Raw genomic sequence first — 21,636 nt, forward strand, 5'->3', positions numbered from 1 at the left:
TACTATAGTTGTCACCTGTGCAATATTTGTTTCTGCTCAATATCAATTTCCTTCTATTAATACTGAGATAAGATTATAAAGACTGAGTGTGTTAGGCTGAAAAAGATTAACAGTGTAAAAACCAATAACAATTTATGGTATTGTCTGAAATGTAAATACATTTTTACTATGTCATACCTAAATTGACACAGTTCTCAGAAATCAATATTTCTGCACTATGGAAACCTACTTTGTTTTGACACAATAGGATTATCGCAGGGGTCCCCAACCTTGTGCCTGTGGGTGCTATGACGCCCGCCAACAGGTTTCCTGGTGCTCACTCAAGTGTTTTTAGAAAGTGCACAGAGCTAGGTGGGGCTTTTGCCCAGCAGGGTTTCTTATTGGCCACTGGAAATCTGGTTAGTTGTGCAAATTTTTAAAAAGCTGCTTCAGCAACAGTTGCCACTACAGCACAAGTCTTCGCTGTATGTATTCCTTTACAAAATATCCTGTTAAATAGAGCTTGTGCCTGAAATGCTAAAGAGTTACAATTAGACTTATGCATAACCATAAGACTTGACATTGTGTTGGCTCCACCTCCAGCCGCAGCCATTTTGTAGTTGCACCCACCACCTTGTGTCAGAATTCCAAAGGTGTCCACAGACATGACAAGCTCAGGGATACCAGATACATTTGGTTTTATCAAACTAGACACTGGTTCAGTCCAAATTTATAAAAGAATACTTTGATGGAAGCATACATTTGGCTTAGATTCAAATTCTGGAGCCTGCTTCATGTGGACAATTTTTGCACTTAACTGTGATAAGTTAAAACAGCTCTATGAAGCAGTCCCCCCTTCAAGGATCGCTGCCTTGTTGTGGCAAGGGGGCTTGCGTAGTTCAGTGAAGCTATGAGCTATACCGTGCAGGGCCACCCAAGACGGACAGGTCATAGCTGAGAGCTCTGACAAAAGGTGATCCACTGGAGAAGGAAATGGCAAACCACTCCAGTATCTTTGCCATGAAAACTCTATGGACAGTTCCAATAGGCATAACGATATGACGCCGGAAGATGAGCCCCTCAGGTCGGAAGGTGTCCAATATGCTACTGGGGATGAGCAGACGGCTAGTACGAGTAGCACCAGAATGAATGAAGCGACTGGGCCAAAGCCGAAAGGACGCTCAATAGTGGAAGTAACTGGTGGCGAAAAGACAATCCGATGCTGTAAAGATTTTTATTCCATAGGAACCTGGAACGTCAGATCCATGAATCAAGGCAAGCTGGACGTGGTCAAACAAGAAATGACAAGACTGAACATCGACATTTTAGGAATCAGTGAACTAAAATGGACAGGAATGGGTGAATTTAATTCAGATGACCATCAGGTATACTACTGTGGACAAGAATCTCGCAGAAGAAATGGAGTAGCCTTCATAATCAATAAGAGAGTAGGAAAAGCAGTCTTGGGATACAATCCCCAAAATGACAGAATGATCTCAGTTCGAATCCAAGGCAAACCATTCAACATCACAGTGATCCAGGTCTATGCCCCAACCACTGCTGCGGAAGAGGATGAAGTTGATCAGTTCTATGAAGCCCTACAACACCTTCTAGAAGCAACGCCAAAAAATGATGTGCTTATCATCATGGGGGATTGGAATGCTAAAGTAGGAAGCCAAAAGATAACCGGGATAACAGGCAAGTTTGGCCTTGGAGTACAAAATGAAGCAGGGCACAGGCTGGTAGAATTTTGTCAAGAGAATACAATGGTCATAGCAAACACTCTTCCAACAACCCAAGAGACGACTCTACACATGGACATCACATCATCTGTGCCTAAAAAGTAGCTTTCTGAACATTATAATAGTCTTTGCCTGCCTTTTCTACATACCTTTCTCATTCAACATCTCTTCAATCATAAAGAGAAAGAGAGGGTGGGCTGCAGAAGAAAAGGGAGACAGAGGGGAAGAGAGAGAGAGAGAACACTCTAGGGCAGGGGTAGTCAAACTGCGGCCCTCCAGATGTCCATGGACTACAATTCCCATAAGCCCCTGCCAGCATTTGCAAATGCTGACAGGGGCTCATGGGAATTGTAGTCCATGGACATCTGGGGGGCGTGGTTTGACTACCCCTGCTATAGGGACTTGAATCACATCTGTTTTGGCTTCAATGTACTTCATGTATACAGGAAATATAGCCACAGCTACTGCTGCAACCTAAGTGCCCAGAAACACAGTCACAAACCTCAACAAACAGGAAATACTGCATCACATGACTGAAATACCACCAGACTTGCTAAACATCAACACTTCAGACATCACCAACACTTATCACTTCAGTGGTGACTGGGTCACGTACACCAAGTCCTGTCACTGCAGTCAAATGCTGCCTGGAAACACAGCCTTCATATCTGAGACCAGATGAGGAGGGGAGAGACCTAATCATTTGTCTGTGTATTCTGTTGATGCCTTGCAACAAATCACCACTTGTCTTCCAATGGACTCCTATTTTAATTGAACAGGACATTTGGCACCAACCACCTCCCTCCATATTGAACAACCCAAAATGGTGATAGGTAATAATCTCCCACCATATTTTTCATATGTTCCCAGATGACACAAGTAAGAAGTAAGGATTATTTACTTTGCAAACAAGCAAAACTATGTGTATAGACACAGTAAATAAAATAAGTCACATGTTCTAATTATTTACATCTGGCTTTTTTGTTAAGGAAGTCAGACTTTCCTTGCCTTTCTCCTCCTCCCTTCAAACTTGTTTTATCTTACCGGTCACCTGCTTTTTCTCTCTCACTGGCCCTGATAACTGCTATCTGGCTAGCAGTAGCTGAGCCAAATTGTTTTTATAACACTGGGGTTGATTAGATGACAGGCATTGTTAAAAACATGGAATAAAATCAAACTATTACTTAGTTAATTCATTTTCTTTCTACAAAAATGCATCTAAGAATTGTATGCTTCTGTCCCATTCTAGACAATCTTGCACATAAGATATTTGATCTCTTGCTAGGAATAAACAATATATCTTCAGTTCTCTTCAGTAAATCTTAGTGCTATGAATAGGACTTCTACCTATCTACAAGTGGTTTTCATGCAACACAGGTGTGTTGAAGTCTCTAACAAAAGGAGATTTAAAAAAGAAAACAAGACAAATAGCACTATAGAACTATGTTAGTGTATCCCCAAAGTCCACAGACATCCATAGTTATAACCTAGTTTATCAGAGACCAAACAATCATGGTGAATCTGACTTTCTAGACTCAACTCAACATAAAGCAATATCCTTTATACATCCCAAAAGCACCAAAAGAAATTAGGAAATTTGATTTAGGATTAAGTTCCCTCCTCATCTGTTTCCACCAACACACTGTGCTATGCAGTGCATATTGCTCAGCAAGGCATAGGAGTTCTTGGCTGGGTGTGCTTCCCTCCTCCAAGGATGACGGAATAGAAGAATCAGGAACTATACCTGTGGAATGCCTGTCTGAATAGATGCATGTAGAATCAGATCCAGTGAACAGATGCATGTGGAAGAAGCATCTAGTGAAAGAAGCATTTGAGAATGAGTGTTGCTCATTCTGGCAGATAATGGGACAGGAATCAGTCTCAGTCACCACCAGAATCTACTGAATCAGCAAAGTACAGAAGACAGAGAGAGTATTTGACAGCCTATTTAAGATGAAAAAGTGCCTGTTTAATTGCACAATGGTGATTGGCACTAACTCCTGAAGCACAGTCATTGCAGGAACAGGAATAACAAGTGGAGAAGTAACACAAATGCTTTCAGGATGAGTCAGCTAATTAGACTAACAGAAGAAAGATGCTGAACAGAGCTCATTGTGGAAGCAACCACACTACCACCACTCTGTAACATGATTTCCTCAGTAAACAGAGTGTTGCTTTGCATTCTGTCTGATAAATCTGTGCTTCCTTTTTCAGTTAGAAACCCAAATTTTGTCTCCTGCTTCAGTTTCCAAACTTTGGACCCGGACCCTGAAGAAGTTCCTGACAGAGCAGTTTCTCAGTAGAACAGGCTTCCTCGGAAGGTGGTGGGTTCTCCATCTTTGGAAATTTTTAAACAGACGCTGGATAGCCATCTGACAGAAAGGCTGATTCTGTGAAGGCTCAGAGGGGTGGCAGGTTACAGTAGATGAGTGATTTGGATGTGAGTGTCCAGCATTGTGCAGGGGGTTCGACTAGATGACCCATGATGTCCCTTCCAACTCTATTATTCTATGACTAGGGGGAAAGCCCATTTTATTTAAAAACTAGAAAATAAGCCCGCTGTCTCCTAAATACAGTGGGCGCTAGCACAGATGAGATCCTTCCCGGGGCAGCCTGCAGCGTTTCCCGCGCCCCCCCCCACAGGTGAGGGCGGGGATGTGGCGGGCCGGAAGGCTCCGGTAGCGGCTCGGCTGCATGCTGGACGGGCGGGGCGTGGCCTACCGTTGTTGATGACGGCGTAGATCGGGGCCGGAGTGTGCAGAGCAGCGATCGGGGCTGGAGGGTGGTGGCTGACATCCGTAGTCAGCGGGCGGGCGGCAGGCAGCAGCGGCTGGCCCTGCCGCTACTCTTGGAGCTGTGTGCCTCGGCGGCCCATGCTGTGTTGGCGGCGGCGGCGCAGGCACATGGGCTGGGGGCAGCCAGCCACGGTGGGCGCGCGTCTGTGTGTGGGCCAGCGGGGAGGCGTCTGGTCGGCGGCCGGTGGCACCGCAGCCGCCGCTGCGTCCAGAGCCGCTGCTGCCGCCGCCACTGCTTCCTCGGAGGCTGCGACGTGCCCTGGCAAGGCGGAGGTAATGGCGGCGGGCAGTGGCATGCTGGCAAACTCGGAGGGGGGGGCAGTTCGGGAGGTGCTTCATGCCTCCCAAGTAGTCATTCCAGCGGCAAGGGAGCGGGGCGAGTGTCCTCCCTGGCAGCCATCCGGCGAGGATGGCTGTTCGGGAGGACTGCAGAGTTGGAGGCGTGGCGTCCCAATTGGACACTTGGCCCTGGAGTGCCGCTTTGCAGCTCCTGATTCGCTCCTCCAAGTTTTTATCCCGGACCGAGCCCGCCCTAACTCCACCCCACCTGCCCTTATCGCTTTATTTAGACCGTGGCGCCCGCGGCATCTTCCCTTAGCGCGGCGACTCCCCAGCCAGGCCAACCGAGGATGGGACAAGCAGCCAATGGGGAGCCGTGCAAAGCACGGCTATTGGCCACTTGGCCCTGGAATGACACTTGGACTTTTTATCACAGATTTGGCCCGCCCCTTCTCCTCCCCTTTACCCCTTTACCCCCTAGGCTTTTATTTGTACCGCTCCGCAGGAATGGTGTAAAGATTCTATGATTCTATCACCCATAAAACTCCCTGCTTTCCTGAGCCTTGGATGGAAACTGTTGCCTCCCTGATCTTCTGGATCAGTTTGTTGACTTTGCTCTGTCTTTTGCCTTGATTAATTGTATCTGGGAAGTTCCAGGTAAAGTAAAAGCACCAGGCTCTGCCTTGAGTGTGACACTTGATTAATTGCAACTGCCTGTGTGCATTCCATAAACTGCATCGGTAAACACCAAGATTAGTCTTAGACATGCTAGTCTAAGGATTTAAGAGTATGGGACAATGCTGCAAGAATTACTGAGCCACATTATTTTTGCATAATTTCTATTCCATCAAGATCTAGGAAATAAGATAGCAATCTGAATAAGTATACTAAATGTTTTTGGAACCTCTTATCTGATTTTGTATTGACCTACTCAGTGAGGCTGAATAAAGATAAAATCTGTAATGAACTATAAGTTTGTATTTGCTATATAAGATGCAGCTATGTTAAAACAGAACCGCCTGGAAACTGTTTTTGTATGGTGTCTGAAGACAATGCAATATTTATGGTTGTCTGGAAAAGTAAAAGAGGGACTTGGTAACCCTTGAAAGCCAGCTATTACATTATCTGTTTTTGAACTGAACTCTGGCAGTGAAAATGTATATTAATACTGAGAAGTTAGTGACCTCACTTTCAAGGCTATGGCTATAGTTACTAGGAACAGGCAGGACCCAGCTCAGGAACATTAAAACTCCAAGAAAATCGCCTGGGTCATGCTTCATGACCTGAGGTCTGTGCAATCACACCTGCATGAACCTCCCACAACTCTCCATGTGGTTTTCCGATGAGGTTTGGCAATGTATGTTTTGTCAGTATCCTCAGCAGACACGCTGGCACTGATCAACTGATTGTCAAAGTACGGGAGGGATGGACTTCTATAACACTGAAAACACCAACAGTAGCCCTCCAAAGCTCAACAGGCATTGCTTACTACCAATAAGAGAGCTCCCATTCTGCTGTATGGAAGCAGAATGGTATATATGCCCTGCTAACACACAACTTTTTTTTGTCAAGAGTTTTCACAACACATCATTAGAGGGAGAGAGATACTGGAAATAAGATACCTCTTAGTTGTTTTCTCTCCATGCTGAACAGATAAAGCTCCATGAACTTTGCTTCATATGTCTTGGTCTCCCAAGCACCTCACCATTTTCATTGCCCCCTTCTGAACATGCTCCAGTTTGTCTACATCCTTCTTCAATTGTGGTGCCCAAAACTGAACACAGTACTCTGAGGTCTTACCAGAGCCGAGTAAAGTGGTAACAATCACCTCATGTATTCTGGATACTATACTTCTTTTGATGTAGCCCCAAATCCCATTTGCCTTTTTAGCCACCAAGTCACACAGCTGACTCATGTTTAGTGTTTGGCCTATTAAGACCCGTAGATTCTTTTCACACATAGTACTGCCAAGACAAGTCTCTCCCATCCTACAACAATGCATGTGATCTTTCCTACCTAAATGCAAAACTTTACATTTATCACTATTGAAATTCATTTCATTCATTTTAGTTCATTTTTTCAGCCTGTCAAGATCATCCTGTATCCTGATTCTGTCATCTGGTGTGTTTGCTACCCCTCCCAGTTTAGTATCATCATCCAAATCACTTATGAATACATTGAACAATATATTCTGAAGCACTCCACTTGTTATTCCTCTACAAGAGGACGATGAACCATTAACAAGCACCCTTTGGGTACGTTCCGTCAACCAGTTATCGATCCACCTAAAAGTAATAGAATCCATACCACATTTTACCAACTTGTCAACAAGAATATGTGTAATCTTATTTAAAAACTTTATTGAAATCAAGATAAACTATATCCCAGCATTCCCCTGATCCAGCAAGGTAGCAACTTTCTAAAAAAAAAAAGTAGGGTTAGTTTGACATGACATTTCTCAATCTGAATAGTGGGGCTGGATTTTGGTGCTTCAGGAGACATCTGTCCTTCTGCTTGTGCTGAGTAGAGGGGCTTAGCTACTAGGCTCCTTGGCTGAGGATCCCTTCCCCTATTGTGCCTAGCTCTGGATAGCTGGTATTGTGTGAGGTGGACTCAGAGCTCTGTTGGGAAGAAGGGCTTAGCTGTCGTTCAGAGTCATCCTGTTTTTGGTGTCTTTGGGCAAGGAGAGACTCCAGAATAGATCAACAGAACGAGGCTATGGGAAAGCAGTGCTATGGCCAGGCTCCAGAAGAATAGTAGGATGGGTTTGGTGCCTGGCTTGTGGGAGGGGGTTCTTCCACACACAACAAGCATCCTTACTTACTCTCATCCACATGGAACACAGGGATGTTCATGAGAAGGAAGAGAGTGTATGTCCTCATTCAAGGTACCCACAGGCTAAGTTCCTCTGCAAGGAATGGACAGAGAAACAGGGTGGCTCAGAGCTCTGAGTCTACCTAACACCCCAACTCCAGCAAGGGAGGGCATATCCCAGGCAGCCCCCATGACAGTGCTCCCATCCTTTAGCAGTTGAAGCATGTGAGCCAGACAGATGAGACTTAGGGCTCCACAGTGAGTTTGGCATCTCTAGCCTGCAGGGGAGCCATTCTACCGCATCAGGAACCAAATCGGTTTGGGAAACAGAAAGGTTTGTATTGACTTGAGGTTCATGCAGACCCATGAACCACAAACCTATATGAACCTCAATTTTCCCGGTTCATGCCCATCCCTAAAAGTTACTATGGTCATACATGACAATGACGTTAATTATAATACATTCAGTGAGTAGCCATGTTGAGCACCAAAACAAAATTTAAGTATAGTGGCACCTTCAAGACCAATTGAGTTTTATTATGTGCATAAACTTTCATGCACTCACACTTCCTCAGGTACCACACTTCTGAAGAAATTCTCTGCCCTGTCAGGCCACACCCTAGGACTGGGTAAATACTCCCTTGGCCAGAAGCCGAGACCAAATCTTCAGGCAGAGAGAAAGTCTGGGAGTCAGGCCAAGAGTCCAGGGAGTTCAGACAACCAGAGAGGTGGGGCAAGATGAAGCAGAGTCTAGAGCTGAGCCAGAGTCAGTAACTGGAGAGTTCCAAGGCAGTACCATAGTCAAGAGCCAGGGAAAATTCAAAGCTGAGCTGAGGTCAGAATCATAGAATAATAGAGTTGGAAGGGACCTCATGGGTCATCTAGTCCAATCCCCTGCACTATGCAGGACACTCACATCCCTATCACTCATCCACTGTAACCTGCTACCCCCTTGAGCCTTCACAGAATCAGCCTCTCTGTCAGATGGCTTTCCAGCCTCTGTTTAAAAATTTCCAAAGATGGAGAACTCACCACCTCCCGAAGCCAGAGGGAAGTTCAAAACTAAGCCAAACTCAGGAACCACCAAAGAGTCCGAAGCCGAGCCAAAGTCAGGAACTGGGAAACAAACCAACAGAGCTTCACTGAAGAGCACAAGAAACTGGTCATCCAGACAGATGAGCAAGGAATGCACAGGTTTCACCCATGGAGAGGCCTTAAATACTGAGTTCAGAGGGTAAGTTCAGAGTGTTTGCAACTGGGCTCAGCCCTCTCTTAGGAAGGTCCTTCAGCGGAATGCCATCTGGCTTAATAGTGTGGTGACAGCCTGGCTCTCTGTGCTGCCTCTGCCACTCCAGCGAGCCTTCAGAATGGAACAGGACCCCCATATCCTGATGTAGTGGTGCTGGCACAAAGAGCTGGGTGGGTTCTTGATTGGGACTAGGCCATTCTGCACTAGCTAGGCCTGGATGGCCCTGATTCTCAGTTAGTTCCCCCGTGGCTAGTTCCACCACTGCCTCACCCATGTGAGGATGTAGCCAGCCTGGGATCGTCTTCTATGACTGGTACAGGCACTTATGTGCCCCCTTTGGTGTGTCAGATGGTGTCAGGGACAAGGGCATGACAGAAGTGTGTGTACATATGAATGCTTATACCCAGAATAAAACTTTATTGGTCTTAAAGGTGCCACAGGATTCAAATTTTGATCTGTTTATTCACAGTAGTTAATGACTACTTGGATTTTATAGGAGTTATATGAAAGCTTGTAGTAAACTTTTACTCTCTGGCCAGCAATGAAGTCTGGCCATACTAGTAGAAAGGCAAAGCAAACCAAAACAACTCATCCAAAATGCCTGAGATGACAGTGATAAAGGAGCTATGACTGAAATAGTAGAGATGAAGCAGAAAATCTTCCCAATCAAAACCACTTGGAAGAGTTAGAGAATGAAAGGTAATGGAGAGTGGTATAAAAGTCACTAGCAGCAGCAGAGACCCCCCCCCCAATCCTCTAGATCATGTACATAAATACGATTCATTCATTCATATGCCACCCTTCCCCAGAGGCACAGGGTGACTTACAACAGACAAAGCACCCCTGATACTTCCCCTGAAGAGTCAATGTGTGTAGTAAGTAACCAACATATTCACCTGGGAAATTAGCCTCCCCCCCCCCCAAATAACATTTTCCATCCTGAAACAACCTCAGGCTATCCAGCTATTCCTAATCCCTTTATTCCAGATCTGAACTAGTCTCACATGTACCTGGTAAATAAGTTATAAGCATAGAACTCCTAGAAATTTGATCAAAAAGACCAAGGGTGACACAAGGACTTCATAACCCATCAATCAGGTTTCAGACAAGCAAAAGAGAGAGCCTGGGGCAATCATACCTAACTATCCCTAAACATCCCATCATCCCATCATTTTGAAGGCTATACTGCTAAAACATTTGCTGCATTTGCCACTGTTACTGAATTGCATATGTTCTTTGGCTTGGTAATTACCAAGAAAAGTGAAAGATTTTATACAAAGAGTTAATCAGCTCTTCCAGCTGGCAGTAAATAATATCAAGATGATTTACACGATGCTTTCTAAAGTAAAGTATCATACCTGTAGGTAATTTTCTCTTCGGTGCCAGGCTCATCTTTTTCCCAGATCAAAGCCACTCTATCTGGAGAATGATGTGCATGCTGGTCCAAGCAGTTAACTATACATAAATAAATATACACAAATTTCATTTAAATAAATGGGACTGCATTGTACAAGCAATCAGCCTATGTGAATTCTCAGCAAAACATCAGCAAGGCTCTGTTAGATTCAGTAAACATGTATATCAATACAATGCTGTTTGCAAAACATACATCCAAAACTGACCAGCTTCCAATATGAATTTGTTGATGTCCTTTGATGTTTACAACAATATCTAAAATTCTCAAAAACAAAAAACAAACTTCTGTTATCCAGAAGCAAAGCTTGGCAGATATAACATCTACCTAACGCATTTACCATTTGAAAAATAAAAGACCTGGCAGAGACCTTTGTATGATCGAGGCAGGGAACTGCAAATAGACAGCGGAGGAACTAAACTTGCACAAGAATAGAAAGGAAAGTTTCACAGATCATGCAAAAGAAGCATTCTGAGTACTTTGTTGAGGAATAACAGTGTGAATAGCATCCTGAAGTAAGTTCTGCCCCCTCAGTATAGAAAGACTTGTTCCCTTTCAGTTTCTGAGCATAACAGAATTACTCCACAACAATTTTCCACAAGTTTTTGATGCGGCTTGGTTTCTTAAATGGGTTCCCTCGCACTTATCATGCTTCTTGTTGTTCTCTCCAGTATTTCTTGAGTTTGGAAAACTAATGCATTGAGAAGCCCAACTGCATCACAAACATGATGTACAAAAGCTGCTAATGTTTTCTAAATTTCTCTACCACTATGAAATCATGGTTGAGGTTTGACCACCATAATCTCTCGCATGACAGCATGTAATTCACCTGTCTGCAATTATGTAATATCTAGGAACGTTTTTTCCACTGAAAGGCTGTTGTGTAAACATGACCTTGAGCTCTAGAAATAGTATATGTTCACCAGACAATCCTTTCTTCATTTTTTCCTAAGAAAGTCTCCATTGCAAGGACTTAAAGATAGTATCTGAGATACAAGTGTATGTACACTTAATAAAACATGCATGACTTTTATGGGAAAGCTGCAGTGAATACTTTACTGTATGTGGTGGATGGTTCCACATTGATTGTCCTTAACAAGAAAAGCTTCTTCAATAAACAACAGTGGCAGTGAATTCCTTTAATCATTCTAGCCACATTCAGAGTTCAAAAATACTCTTAAAACTTTTATATGTATTGTCTTTATGGTCATGGCAGTCAAACTGGCTTCACTATTTTTTTATTCCCTGAAGTTTTAACGTTTAAATGGTATTAATATTATTTTTGTACAGTGAAATCAAAGACTTGCTTATAAAGGATTTTCATATGCAATTCCCTTTTAGCTAAATAATATATTTAAGAAGCTATCTATGGCAGTTTTTCATAAATCAAGCTGTATATGAAAAGAAAAATCTGCCAAATTTTGTCCCAATTCAGTTTGCATGGAATTTATTTATTTATTCATTCATTCATTCATTCATTCATTCATTCATTCATTCATTCATTCATTCATTCATTCATTCATTCATTCATTCATTCATCACTCCCAGGAACTGGCTCACAGTGAGTTACAATAGTCAATCCCACAATAAAAAGTTAAAACATACCCTCTAAAACATTTTCTCCCAGTGACAAAAAACAACCGTCTCCCTGCTCAACAACCTCCCCAAGAGCCTCAGGGGAGATGTCCATGGGGGCCAGATGACACCGCACAACTGGGGAGGGGCTTCTGATCTCACTTACCTCGGCGTCAACAAAATGCCTGGTGGAAGAGCTCTGCTTGCAGGCCCTGTGGAACTGTGAAAGCTCCAACAAAGCCCACACTCTTTCAGGACTTCATTCCACCAGGTCGGGGCCAGGATCCAGAAGGCCTTGGCCCTGGTTGAGGCCAGACACACCTCTCGAGAGCTGGGGACCACCAACAGATTGGTACCCGCAGAGCACAAAGCCCTGCAGAGGGCATAAGGCAACAGGTGGTTCCTCAGATACGTGGAGCCCAGACTGTGAATGGGAATAGGAAATATCACTTGACACAGAGTATGATTAAAATGTGGAATTTGCCACAAGAGGATGTAGTGATGGCCACAGGAATAAAAAAGCTTTAGATAGATTAATGGAGGATGTCTGTCAATAACTACTAGCCATGGTGATGGAGAGGAACCTCCACATTCAGAGACATGAAATCTCTGAATCCCAGTGCCAGAAGGCACTATTGAGTAAAGGTCTGAGCATCTATGCCCTGCTGTTGGCCTTCCTGAGGAACTAGTTGGACACTGTATGATAAAGGATGCTGGACTAGATGGACCACTGCTCTGATTCAACAGGGATCTTATGCTCTTAAGTAGGACTAACTGTGCAGTAGTGGGCTATACAAAGATATAACCCATGAAGTAGCGCCGCACTCCAAGCACAATTAAAACAAATAGAAGATGCCAGTAGCACTGCCTGCTGGACTAGGTCATGACCAAGGACTTTTTAATGTGGTTACTTTGTTCCAGTAGATTCTCATAATAAACCATCAATGTGTACTTATTTAAGGCACCTGCCCTGTAGAACATTAACTCGTAAAAGGCAGAAAATGCAAAAGACTGTGTGGCATTTCTTGGAAAATGTCACCTATTATTTCACTGTAGCTTTCTCCAGTTTAAGATAATTATAATGACAGATGCTGAGCATTGTCTGGGGTTAGTCAAACAGAACATAGAATTCCAGTGCTGTCTCAACTGCGGTACCATCAATCATACTACTCCTCACCTATAGATGTTATCAGATCATTGCCCCCAACCAAAAGCTCAGTGGAAGAACTCTGTTTTACAGGCCCTGAGGAACTGTGTACTAGAATAATTCAAGATAATCCATTATGTACTAGTATAATCCAAGAGTGACTGTAGTTGATGGTTTTGCTGAATAGGTAGATCATCTCCTGTTAGGTAAGGCATCACTTCTGTTGAGGTGGTGAAAGACACTGTTGATGCAGCAACAGCTAACATGGACTTCAGAACACCATAATCCTTGGGAAGAGTAATTTACCTTATCAGTTACTGTGGCTTTAAAACTTCATCCCTTCTTTTATTTTTTGTTGAACAATGGATAATTTCTAAAAAAGAAAAGTTATAGGGATAAAACTTGCTGTAAACCTTTGGTGGAAAAGTCTTGCAGCAAGTTTAAGATCAACGAAGAAATTACTCCGCCCTGTCAGGCCTGAGTGGCTTATATCTATAGTGAGATAAGAACCTAATATCTCTGTTAAGCCTTGGGGGTTCTGTTGTCCTGAGTGTTGTAAAGTATTATAAAGGAATTTCAGAAACAGACTGGAATGGGAGATTGCTGACATGACAATGGAACCCTCAGGGCTTAACAGAGATATTGGGTTTTTATCTCACTGCACAAGCTTAGTCACTTGGTCACTCAGTTCTCACTTTTATCCAGAATTAAAACATTTCAATAATCTTTGTTGGTTTTTGATGAACAAAAGTTATTGAGGAACCATCAGCATGGATTCTGCAAGGGAAGATCTTGTATTTTAAGTAAGAATTAATAGGCACATTGAGGAACAAAAGCTATTAAGGAAGAATCAACACAAATTCAGTAAGGGAAGATCTTGTCTCACTAATTTTTTAGAGTTCTTTGAGGGGGTAAACAAACATGTGGATAAGAGTAACTCAGTAGATGTTGCTTAGACTTCCAGAAAGCTCTTGATAAAGTTCCTCATCAAAGACTCCTAAGTAAAATCAGCAGTCATGGAATAAGAGTATAAGTCCTGTTGTATTAATTAAAAGGAAACAGAGAGTGAGTATAAATGGGCAGTTTTTGCAGTGGAAGATGAGAAGCAGTGGGTACCACAGGGCTTGGTACAATGTCTAGTGCTCTTTAACTTATTCATTAATGATTGAGAGTTGTAAGCAGTGGAGTGACTAAGTCTGCAGATGACATTAAATTGTTCAGGGAAATGAGAACCAGGGAGGACTGTGAATCTGTTGAAGCTAAGCAAGTGGATATCGAAATGGTAGAGGAGGTGGGTAAGTGCAAAATAATACATATTGGAGTGAAAAATCCTGACTATAAATATACGTTGATGGGGTCTGAACTGGTGGTAACTGATTATGAGAAAGACTTTGGAGTCATGGTAGAGAATGCTGGGGATTATTAGGAAAGGGACTGAAAACAAAACAGTCAGTATCATAACAACCCTGTATAACCCTTTGGTACAGCCCCATTTGGGATACTGTGTACAGTTCTGGTCTCTGTACGTCAAAAATATATTTTAGCATTGCAAAAGGTACAGGAAAGGGGAACTAAAACAATTAAGGGGATGGAACACCTACCATAAGAAGGAAGACTAATGACACAACTCTAGAACTCATGGGCACACAATGAAATTGAGCAGTTAGCTTAGAGCAGATAAAAGGAAGTACTTCTTTATCCAAAGTGGAGTAAATCACTACTGCATGAAGTGGTGGTGGCTACAAGCATAGACAGCTTCAAGAGAGGATGGATAAACAGGTCCATTAGTGGCTATTCCTATGGAATACTATGTTTGGGACAGTGATGCTCTATATGCTTGATGTTGGGGGGGGGGGCAACAGTAGGGGGACTTCTGGAGTTCTGCCCCCCTTGGTGGACCTCCTGATTGCACCTGAGCTTTGGCCACTGTGTGACACAAGGGTGCTGGACAGGATGGGCCACAGGCCTGATCCAACATGGCTTTCCTTATGGTCTTATGTTCTTTAGGTGGCACTGGACTCATTCAGGAATACAACGAGTGCTAGATTAGGGGGTTGGAGGTGAAGAACTTTGCAGATGGCCTCCCCTTCCCCCCAGGACCTGGAAAGGCTGCAGGCAGCTCTTGTGGAACTCACCAACAGCAGCAGCTCTCACCCGGTAAGGATCTGTAGCCTCCAAGCCTCAGAGGGAAGGAGGAGGGGGTGGTCAGGGGTGGGGTACGAAAGGCGATTGGCTGGCTGTTAACCAGGTTGGAGGAGGAGGCACTCAGGGGCGGGACAGCTGTCCCTAGTGGGTGTTAAACGCTGGGTAGCACTTAAGCCACGAGACACGCTCCTCCTCCAAGCCCTTACCAGAAATTTATTGTGTGGAACAGATAAAACATTCTATATAGTGTATGAACGGTGGACTGCTGTTAAAAGACATTCCCATTTGTTTGTAAACCTGTTCATCGGCTTCTTACCTCCTCTCCCCTTCACTTAACTAGAAAGATCATTCACCTGTACTACTGTGCCTGCAAATAGTACACTCCTTGTACACAAGGGGTGATGCTGCTCAGCAAAGTTTGTTAACTCAAAGGTCACAACAAACTACTGTTAGAACAGAAAATCAGGTTAAAAATCAGTGGCAAAATCTAGATTGTCACCTGGTCACCTTCAATTGGACATCATGGCTAAATATGAAAGAGTTTATTAACCACAGCTGATCAAGACATATGAACGCTGCCAAAGTCTAAGTTCATCTTCTACAACCCCTCTTGCTCTTATTCATCCCACTGCCTCTCGTCTTTCCTCCCCATTTTCAACTCTACCCAAAACATCTAAAATTAGATCCTAAATAATATGGCACAAAGATCTGCTTTTTGCTTGTATCAGACCAACTAACTCAGCACCCTGAATGCTAATAGCACTACATAAATGAATATATGCCACACGCACAGAAGGGAAAAATCATATTGCCAATCACTGGAATTGTCACAGACATCACTTAAAAAGTCCCCTGTGACATCTGTGCAACCACAACCCACATGTCAATATAATCAATATAAATGCTACCTGAGAATAAAATACTGTTTTTATTTATTTTATTTCCACTCCTTTTCAAAAAGACCCTGTGACATAGTGTTGCTGTTTGTGTGTCGGGAGAAATTAAATTTTTTACTTATTTATAACACTAGGAATTAAGCCCACTGTCGTTTAAATACAGCGGGAGCAAGCTGGGGGAGAACGTGGCCGCGGGAGGCTGGTGGACGGGCCGTGGCTTGGGGGGGTGGCTGTCGTTGCGCGCCCCCCCTTCCCGTCCTGGAGACTCACCGGGTCCTGAGCAGGCAGCAGCGTGCAGGAACCTAGGTGGGCAGCGGGAGGGCAGGCGGCTCTGGGCGGGGTGCGAAGGCTCGGCATGGCGGTTTTGCGCACCATGCAGCAACGCTATTTTGGGGCGGGCGTGGGAGGCGTCGGTGGGCCACTGGCGAAAGAGCGGTTCGCCGGCATTGCCCTAGTCATCGGCGCCATCTTGTCTCCGTGGAATTGGCGGCAGTGGCGCCGGCGAAGTCTGAGGGAAGCGGCGAAGCAGGGAAGCGTTGTTCGAAGTTTTGGAGTGGGCACGGCAGCGGCGAATTCCGGGGACAGGCGGGGAAGCGGCTGCGTGTAAGTGGGGGTTTGGGGGTGGGAAGGGTGCAGGCGTTGGCGGGCGGAGATGTCCGTTGTAGATCGGGGTGGGAAGGGCGCAGTGTGGAGAGGGCGGGTACGGACGTTCGGGGTGGGAAGGGCTCAGGTGGCGGGTGGCGGGGTAGGACGTTGTGGTGGTCCGTTGGTGGGGAAGGGCAGTCACTGGGCGGAGGGAAAGAAGTTTCTCTGGAGCCCAGCGGCATGGGGCAAGGCTCCTGCCTGGCAGCCATCCAGCAAGGATGGTGGCTCGGGAGGAGTGTAGAGTTAACAGCGGGCCATCTGGGAGACGGGCCAAGTGGCCAATAGGGAGGCACGCTTCGCGCACTCCCCAATTGGCCACTTGGCCCTGGATTGCCACTCTGAGGAGCGAATCAGGAACCGCTTTGTGGCTCCTGATTCGCTCCTCAGAGTTTTTATCCCAGACAGGGCCCGCCCTAACTCCTCCCCAACAGCCCTTAGCCTTTTATTTAATCCACTCCACAGATTAATTTAATCCGCTCCTTCCTCTGCAAGGAAAACAATTAACAGAAAAGTCTTGAGAGACTGTAACTTCCCATAGTAAAGTTTACATCTGAACACAGATTTGAACCTCATCTCCAGTACACTTTATGCTAGCTACATATGGCAATAAAATTACAACACAAAAAAAGGAAGGTTCACAATGGAAAATCAACAAAAAAACAAGGAACCTTTCCAAGGCAATATACTTGTGATAATGTATACATTGAATTCCAATACAATTTCTTTTACAATTTCTTAAAAATTGTAAAAGAAATTGTATTAGAATTCAATATATACATTATCACAAGTATATTGCCTTGGAAAGGTTCCTTGAGCTACATATGGCAGACAATGAGGGTGAGCATATTAAGATATACTGCCAGACTGTCAGACCAACTAACTCAGCACCATGTTGATAGGCAGCAGCTCTCCAAAGATTTCTGTCAGGAAATGATCTAGAGGCCCTGTTATCTGAGATGCTTTTACCGTAGCTAGATGGCACTGACAGAACCTGCCTTTGAAGCAGCCTTTCTCAACTTTTCTACTGTTGAGAAATCCCTGAAACATTCTTCAGGCTTTGAGAAACCCCAGAAGTGTTGTGATTGTGCAAAATATGGTTGAGAAGCATAGCTGAGTACATACCCACCCAGGGCCCCTCCCCTTTCCACCCCCTCCAGGCCCATCATTAACCGTTTTGGGAGGAGGGTCAGGTCAACATGATCATATATGATCATATCACCCAATAAATGTTTAACAAATTTAAAACACATGTAAAAAATTAAGGGAGCCAGTTTGGTGTCATGGTTAGGAATGCAGACTTCTAATCAAGCATGCCAGGTTCGATTCTGCGCTCCCCCACATGCAGCCAGCTGGTGACCTTGGGCTCGCCACAGCACTGATAAAACTGTTCTGACCGAGCAGTGATATCAGGGCTCTCTCAGCCTCACCCACCTCACAGGGTGTCTGTTGTGGGGAGAGGAAAGGGAAGGCGACTGTAAGCCACTTTGAGCCTTCTTCGGGTAGAGAAAAGCGGCATCTTCCTCTTCTTCTTAACTCCCATCCATTCAAGAAACCCCTCCAGGGCCGTCAAGAAACCCCAGGGTTTCACAAAACCCTGGTTGAGGAAGCCTGTTTTAAAGCATGGGGCCTGCCCTCAAGCACAGCAGCAGAACCCACGACCTGAACCTCAGCTTGCCTGTCCTGTCAGTCCTGCAGGGATGAAAACATTTCATAGAAGAGGAATTACAAAACATCTCTGCAGCTGGTTGTCTAAAATGAGAAACAACATGTCTAAACATGTCAGAACATGTTCAAGGTGCCTCTGGACTCTAATTTTGTCTTTCCTTTCACAACATGCCTCTCAAGAACAAATACTTTTGTAATTCTTAGTGCCCTGCTGTAGTTTTTTTTTCATGAGAATTCCTTACAGTTTGTCAGTGAAAGGTGTGTGTGTGGGAGGGGAGGCACAGCAGCAAGCTTTGTAATGCTTTCTAAGCTGGTGTAACATTAGAAACAATCTTTGTATTGATACCCGATTTACTTCTGCAGTTTCCACATTCTTGAATATCATCCCGCAGGAGGGTGGCAGTTATGGTTTACTTTAACCAGCAAATAATCAGCATATCATTCAGCACACAAGAGGCACATCTGAGCGTAGAGGGCAGGGTTTCCACACGAATTGGGTTGGATTAGACAAAAACCCGCCACCTTTCCCTTGCAAGCTCGTTGCCTTCTTCAGCTCAGGCTGTACTTATGCCGTTTCCCCTATGCCCTGCAGTTTACAGCGCCAGCCTGAACACAATTCAGCACTCCCAAGCCCAGTGAGCAGTGGAATTAGACGGGTGGAATTCTACTTAGGGCAGCACGGCAAGATGAGGACGCCTGAAGTTTGGGAAACGAGAAGGAAGAAAACGGGGAGAGAAGAGACGAGACGTTCGTGGGGGTCGTCAGGGCGCCCCTCTCCCCCGCCCCCAAGGAACGAGGCGTTTCTTACCCGCCACATTTAAGCGGCCGCCCAGGAACCAGCGGACGCGGCCCCGGGCGAAGTCCCACTCGCAGTCCGTGTGGTGGGGGGTCTCCCACAGCAGCGCCCCCCGCGCCAGCGCCCCCCAGAAGCGGCCGGGCTCTCCGCGCGCCCGCTCGTGCAACTCCCGGTAGTCCCCCTCCAGGCCGGGGGCGCTCGGCCCGCCCAGGGCCCCGCCGCCCTTGCTGGCGCTGCTGGCGAGGCGGCCGACGGAAGACGCCCAGGACGGACTCCGGCTCCACAGGCGCCGGGGCTGGCTGCTCAGGGCGCGCAGGAGGCAGGTCCGCGCCGTCGGGGTTGCCATCGGGCCTTCTGCGGGGATGCGGGGCAGGGAGAAGGCGCCGCCACGAAGCGTCTCTGCTGGGACTGAGGCAGCTCCCCTGGGCGGCCCTGCCCTGCCCTCTGCCTCGCCCGCCCGCCCGCCCCGGCTGCCTTGAGCGGAGGGAAGCGAAACGGCGGTTGGATGAGTTGCCCCACAGGACACGCGGAAGAGGAAGGAAGGCCGCCGGCGGTTACGAAGAGGGCTGGCATTGTATCGCACGGAGCACGGGGTTTGTTCTGGCTGTGTGTTTTTACTAGACCTCTCCCGCCGCCCTTTACGTACTGTTGCGTTTTGAGGCTTCAGGAGTACTTCGGAAGGTTTTGGCAACTGCGTCATGGAATAGGCACTCAAAGCCCCCTGAGAGCAGCTGTGTGTCCAGCAGGCCGTCCAGTTTGTTTTCTTTCTACCTACCGTGACTATACCGCTGGGATAAGTGACACTCGCATAGACATAAAACAAGAGGAATGAATTAACTACATTTATATGCCTCTTGTGGCGCAGAGTGGTAAGGCAGCCGTCTGACAGCTTTGCCCATAAGGCTGGGAGTTCAATCCCAGCAGCCGGCTCAAGGTTGACTCAGCCTTCCATCCTTCCGAGGTCGGTAAAATGAGTACCCAGCTTGCTGGGGGGTAAACGGTCATGACTGGGGAAGGCACTGGCAAACCACCCCGTATTGAGTCTGCCATGAAAACGCTAGAGGGCGTCACCCCAAGGGTCAGACGTGACTCGGTGCTTGCACAGGGGATACCTTTACCTTTACCTTTATATGCCCCCGTTCACAAACCTCCTGTCTCGCAGCGGTTAACATCAACATACAAATAAAAAAATATTAAACAAGTGTGTGTTTTGCTAAAGTTAAAGCATTCTCAAAAAGGATTCCGGGTTTGAGCTCTGACAAGGTCAAGGGATGGCCTGCGTAGAGAGAGTTATAGAAATCTAATCTGGAGGTGACTGTTGCATGGATGATGTGGCCAAGCAATCAGGGGACAGGTAGGGCGCTAGTAGCTTTGCCTGGCATAGTTGGGGAAATGCTATGCTTGCTACTCCCATGACTTGGGCCCCCATAGACAGGAAAGTATCCAGGAGCACGCCCAAATTCCTGGCTGAGGGCAAGATGTTAAGCTGCACCGCAACCAATGCTTCCTGATCTGTCATTTTCCTAGTCACAGGAACTCCGTTTTGGAGGATTGAGTTTCAGGTGACTCTGCTCTAACCGTCCAGCTACAGCTTCCAAACTCTGGTGAATGTATCTGGGGGGAAGTCTGGGCAGCCATTCATCAAGAGATAGAGCTGGGTGTCATCCGTTTGTTGGTGACAGCCCAGCCTATAGCTCCAGACCAGCTGTGCCACTGGGTGCATGAAGATGTTAAACAATGGGCCCTTGGAGAGAGAGAAAAAGTTCTCTTTGACAACTCTCTCCACATCATGCATAATTTTACAAACCTCTATCATGTCATTCTTTAGTTGTTTCTTTTCTAATTTGAAAGGTCCCAGACTCTTCTACCTTTCTTAATAGAGAAGGTGCTCCAAACCTCTGCTCATCTTGGTTGCCTTTATACTTTTTTCCAGCCCTGCAATGTCCTTTTTGAAATATAGTGATCACAGCTGCACGTAGTATTCCAAATGAGCCCACACAATAGATGTAAATGGACATCATACAAAACTATTATATTTTTCACTTTCCTAATGATCTACATAGAGTTTGCCTTTTTCACTGTGGTAGCACACTGGGTTAACACTCTCATTGTGCTTATTTGGGTGTAAACTGCACGGAGCTTTTATACCAACCCCAGGTCAATTCAGTCCCTGCCCTCTACACAGAATGCGATTTCCGTTTGGATTTTGGGTGATTTAAATTTTCCTTCTGCAGCAAGAAGGATTGATCCGCAGTGACCCTACCTTTATTGTGTGATATCTTAGAGTGCTTTTAATCCTCAATATTTAAAGTCTGTTTTGAATCTGGGCTCTCCTCCGTAGTAGAGGACCCATGATTGGCCACAGGTGGTCATGTGACAAACGTGCCTTAAAGGAGAAGCCCCTAATTTCTCTCAACTTCTGTTGGTCCTGGCTTCTATAGCAATTCCCCTTCATTGTGAAAACTGTCCATTTATTCCTACACTTTGCTTTATGT

At 45.5% G+C, this 21,636-nt stretch overlaps 1 protein-coding gene and 1 long non-coding RNA gene across 3 annotated transcripts in view; one reads left to right on the forward strand and one right to left on the reverse strand.

Annotated features, from left to right (window-relative positions):
- Positions 1-19,665, reverse strand: part of ACSS1 (acyl-CoA synthetase short chain family member 1) — a 45,710-nt gene extending 26,045 nt beyond the window's left edge. Inside the window, exons 1-2 of the mRNA XM_077335227.1 lie at positions 19,154-19,665; positions 10,217-10,313 (exon numbers count right to left, since the gene is read on the reverse strand). Coding sequence (XP_077191342.1) covers positions 10,217-10,313; positions 19,154-19,487 — 431 coding nt within the window. The 5' untranslated portion in view covers positions 19,488-19,665. The remainder of the gene's footprint in view (positions 1-10,216; positions 10,314-19,153) is intronic.
- LOC143836218 (uncharacterized) lies at positions 14,211-19,156 on the forward strand. Of its 2 annotated transcripts, none has more exons than XR_013230546.1 (3): positions 14,211-14,289; positions 15,002-15,151; positions 18,938-19,156. It is a non-coding gene; the product is annotated as an uncharacterized LOC143836218 (long non-coding RNA). The 2 variants fall into 2 exon arrangements; XR_013230547.1 differs by having other exon boundaries at positions 14,220-14,285.
- Positions 19,666-21,636: the final 1,971 nt, after the last annotated feature.

This window comes from Paroedura picta, chromosome 1 (genome assembly GCF_049243985.1).
Source record: "Paroedura picta isolate Pp20150507F chromosome 1, Ppicta_v3.0, whole genome shotgun sequence".
NCBI classification, from domain to species: domain Eukaryota; kingdom Metazoa; phylum Chordata; class Lepidosauria; order Squamata; family Gekkonidae; genus Paroedura; species Paroedura picta.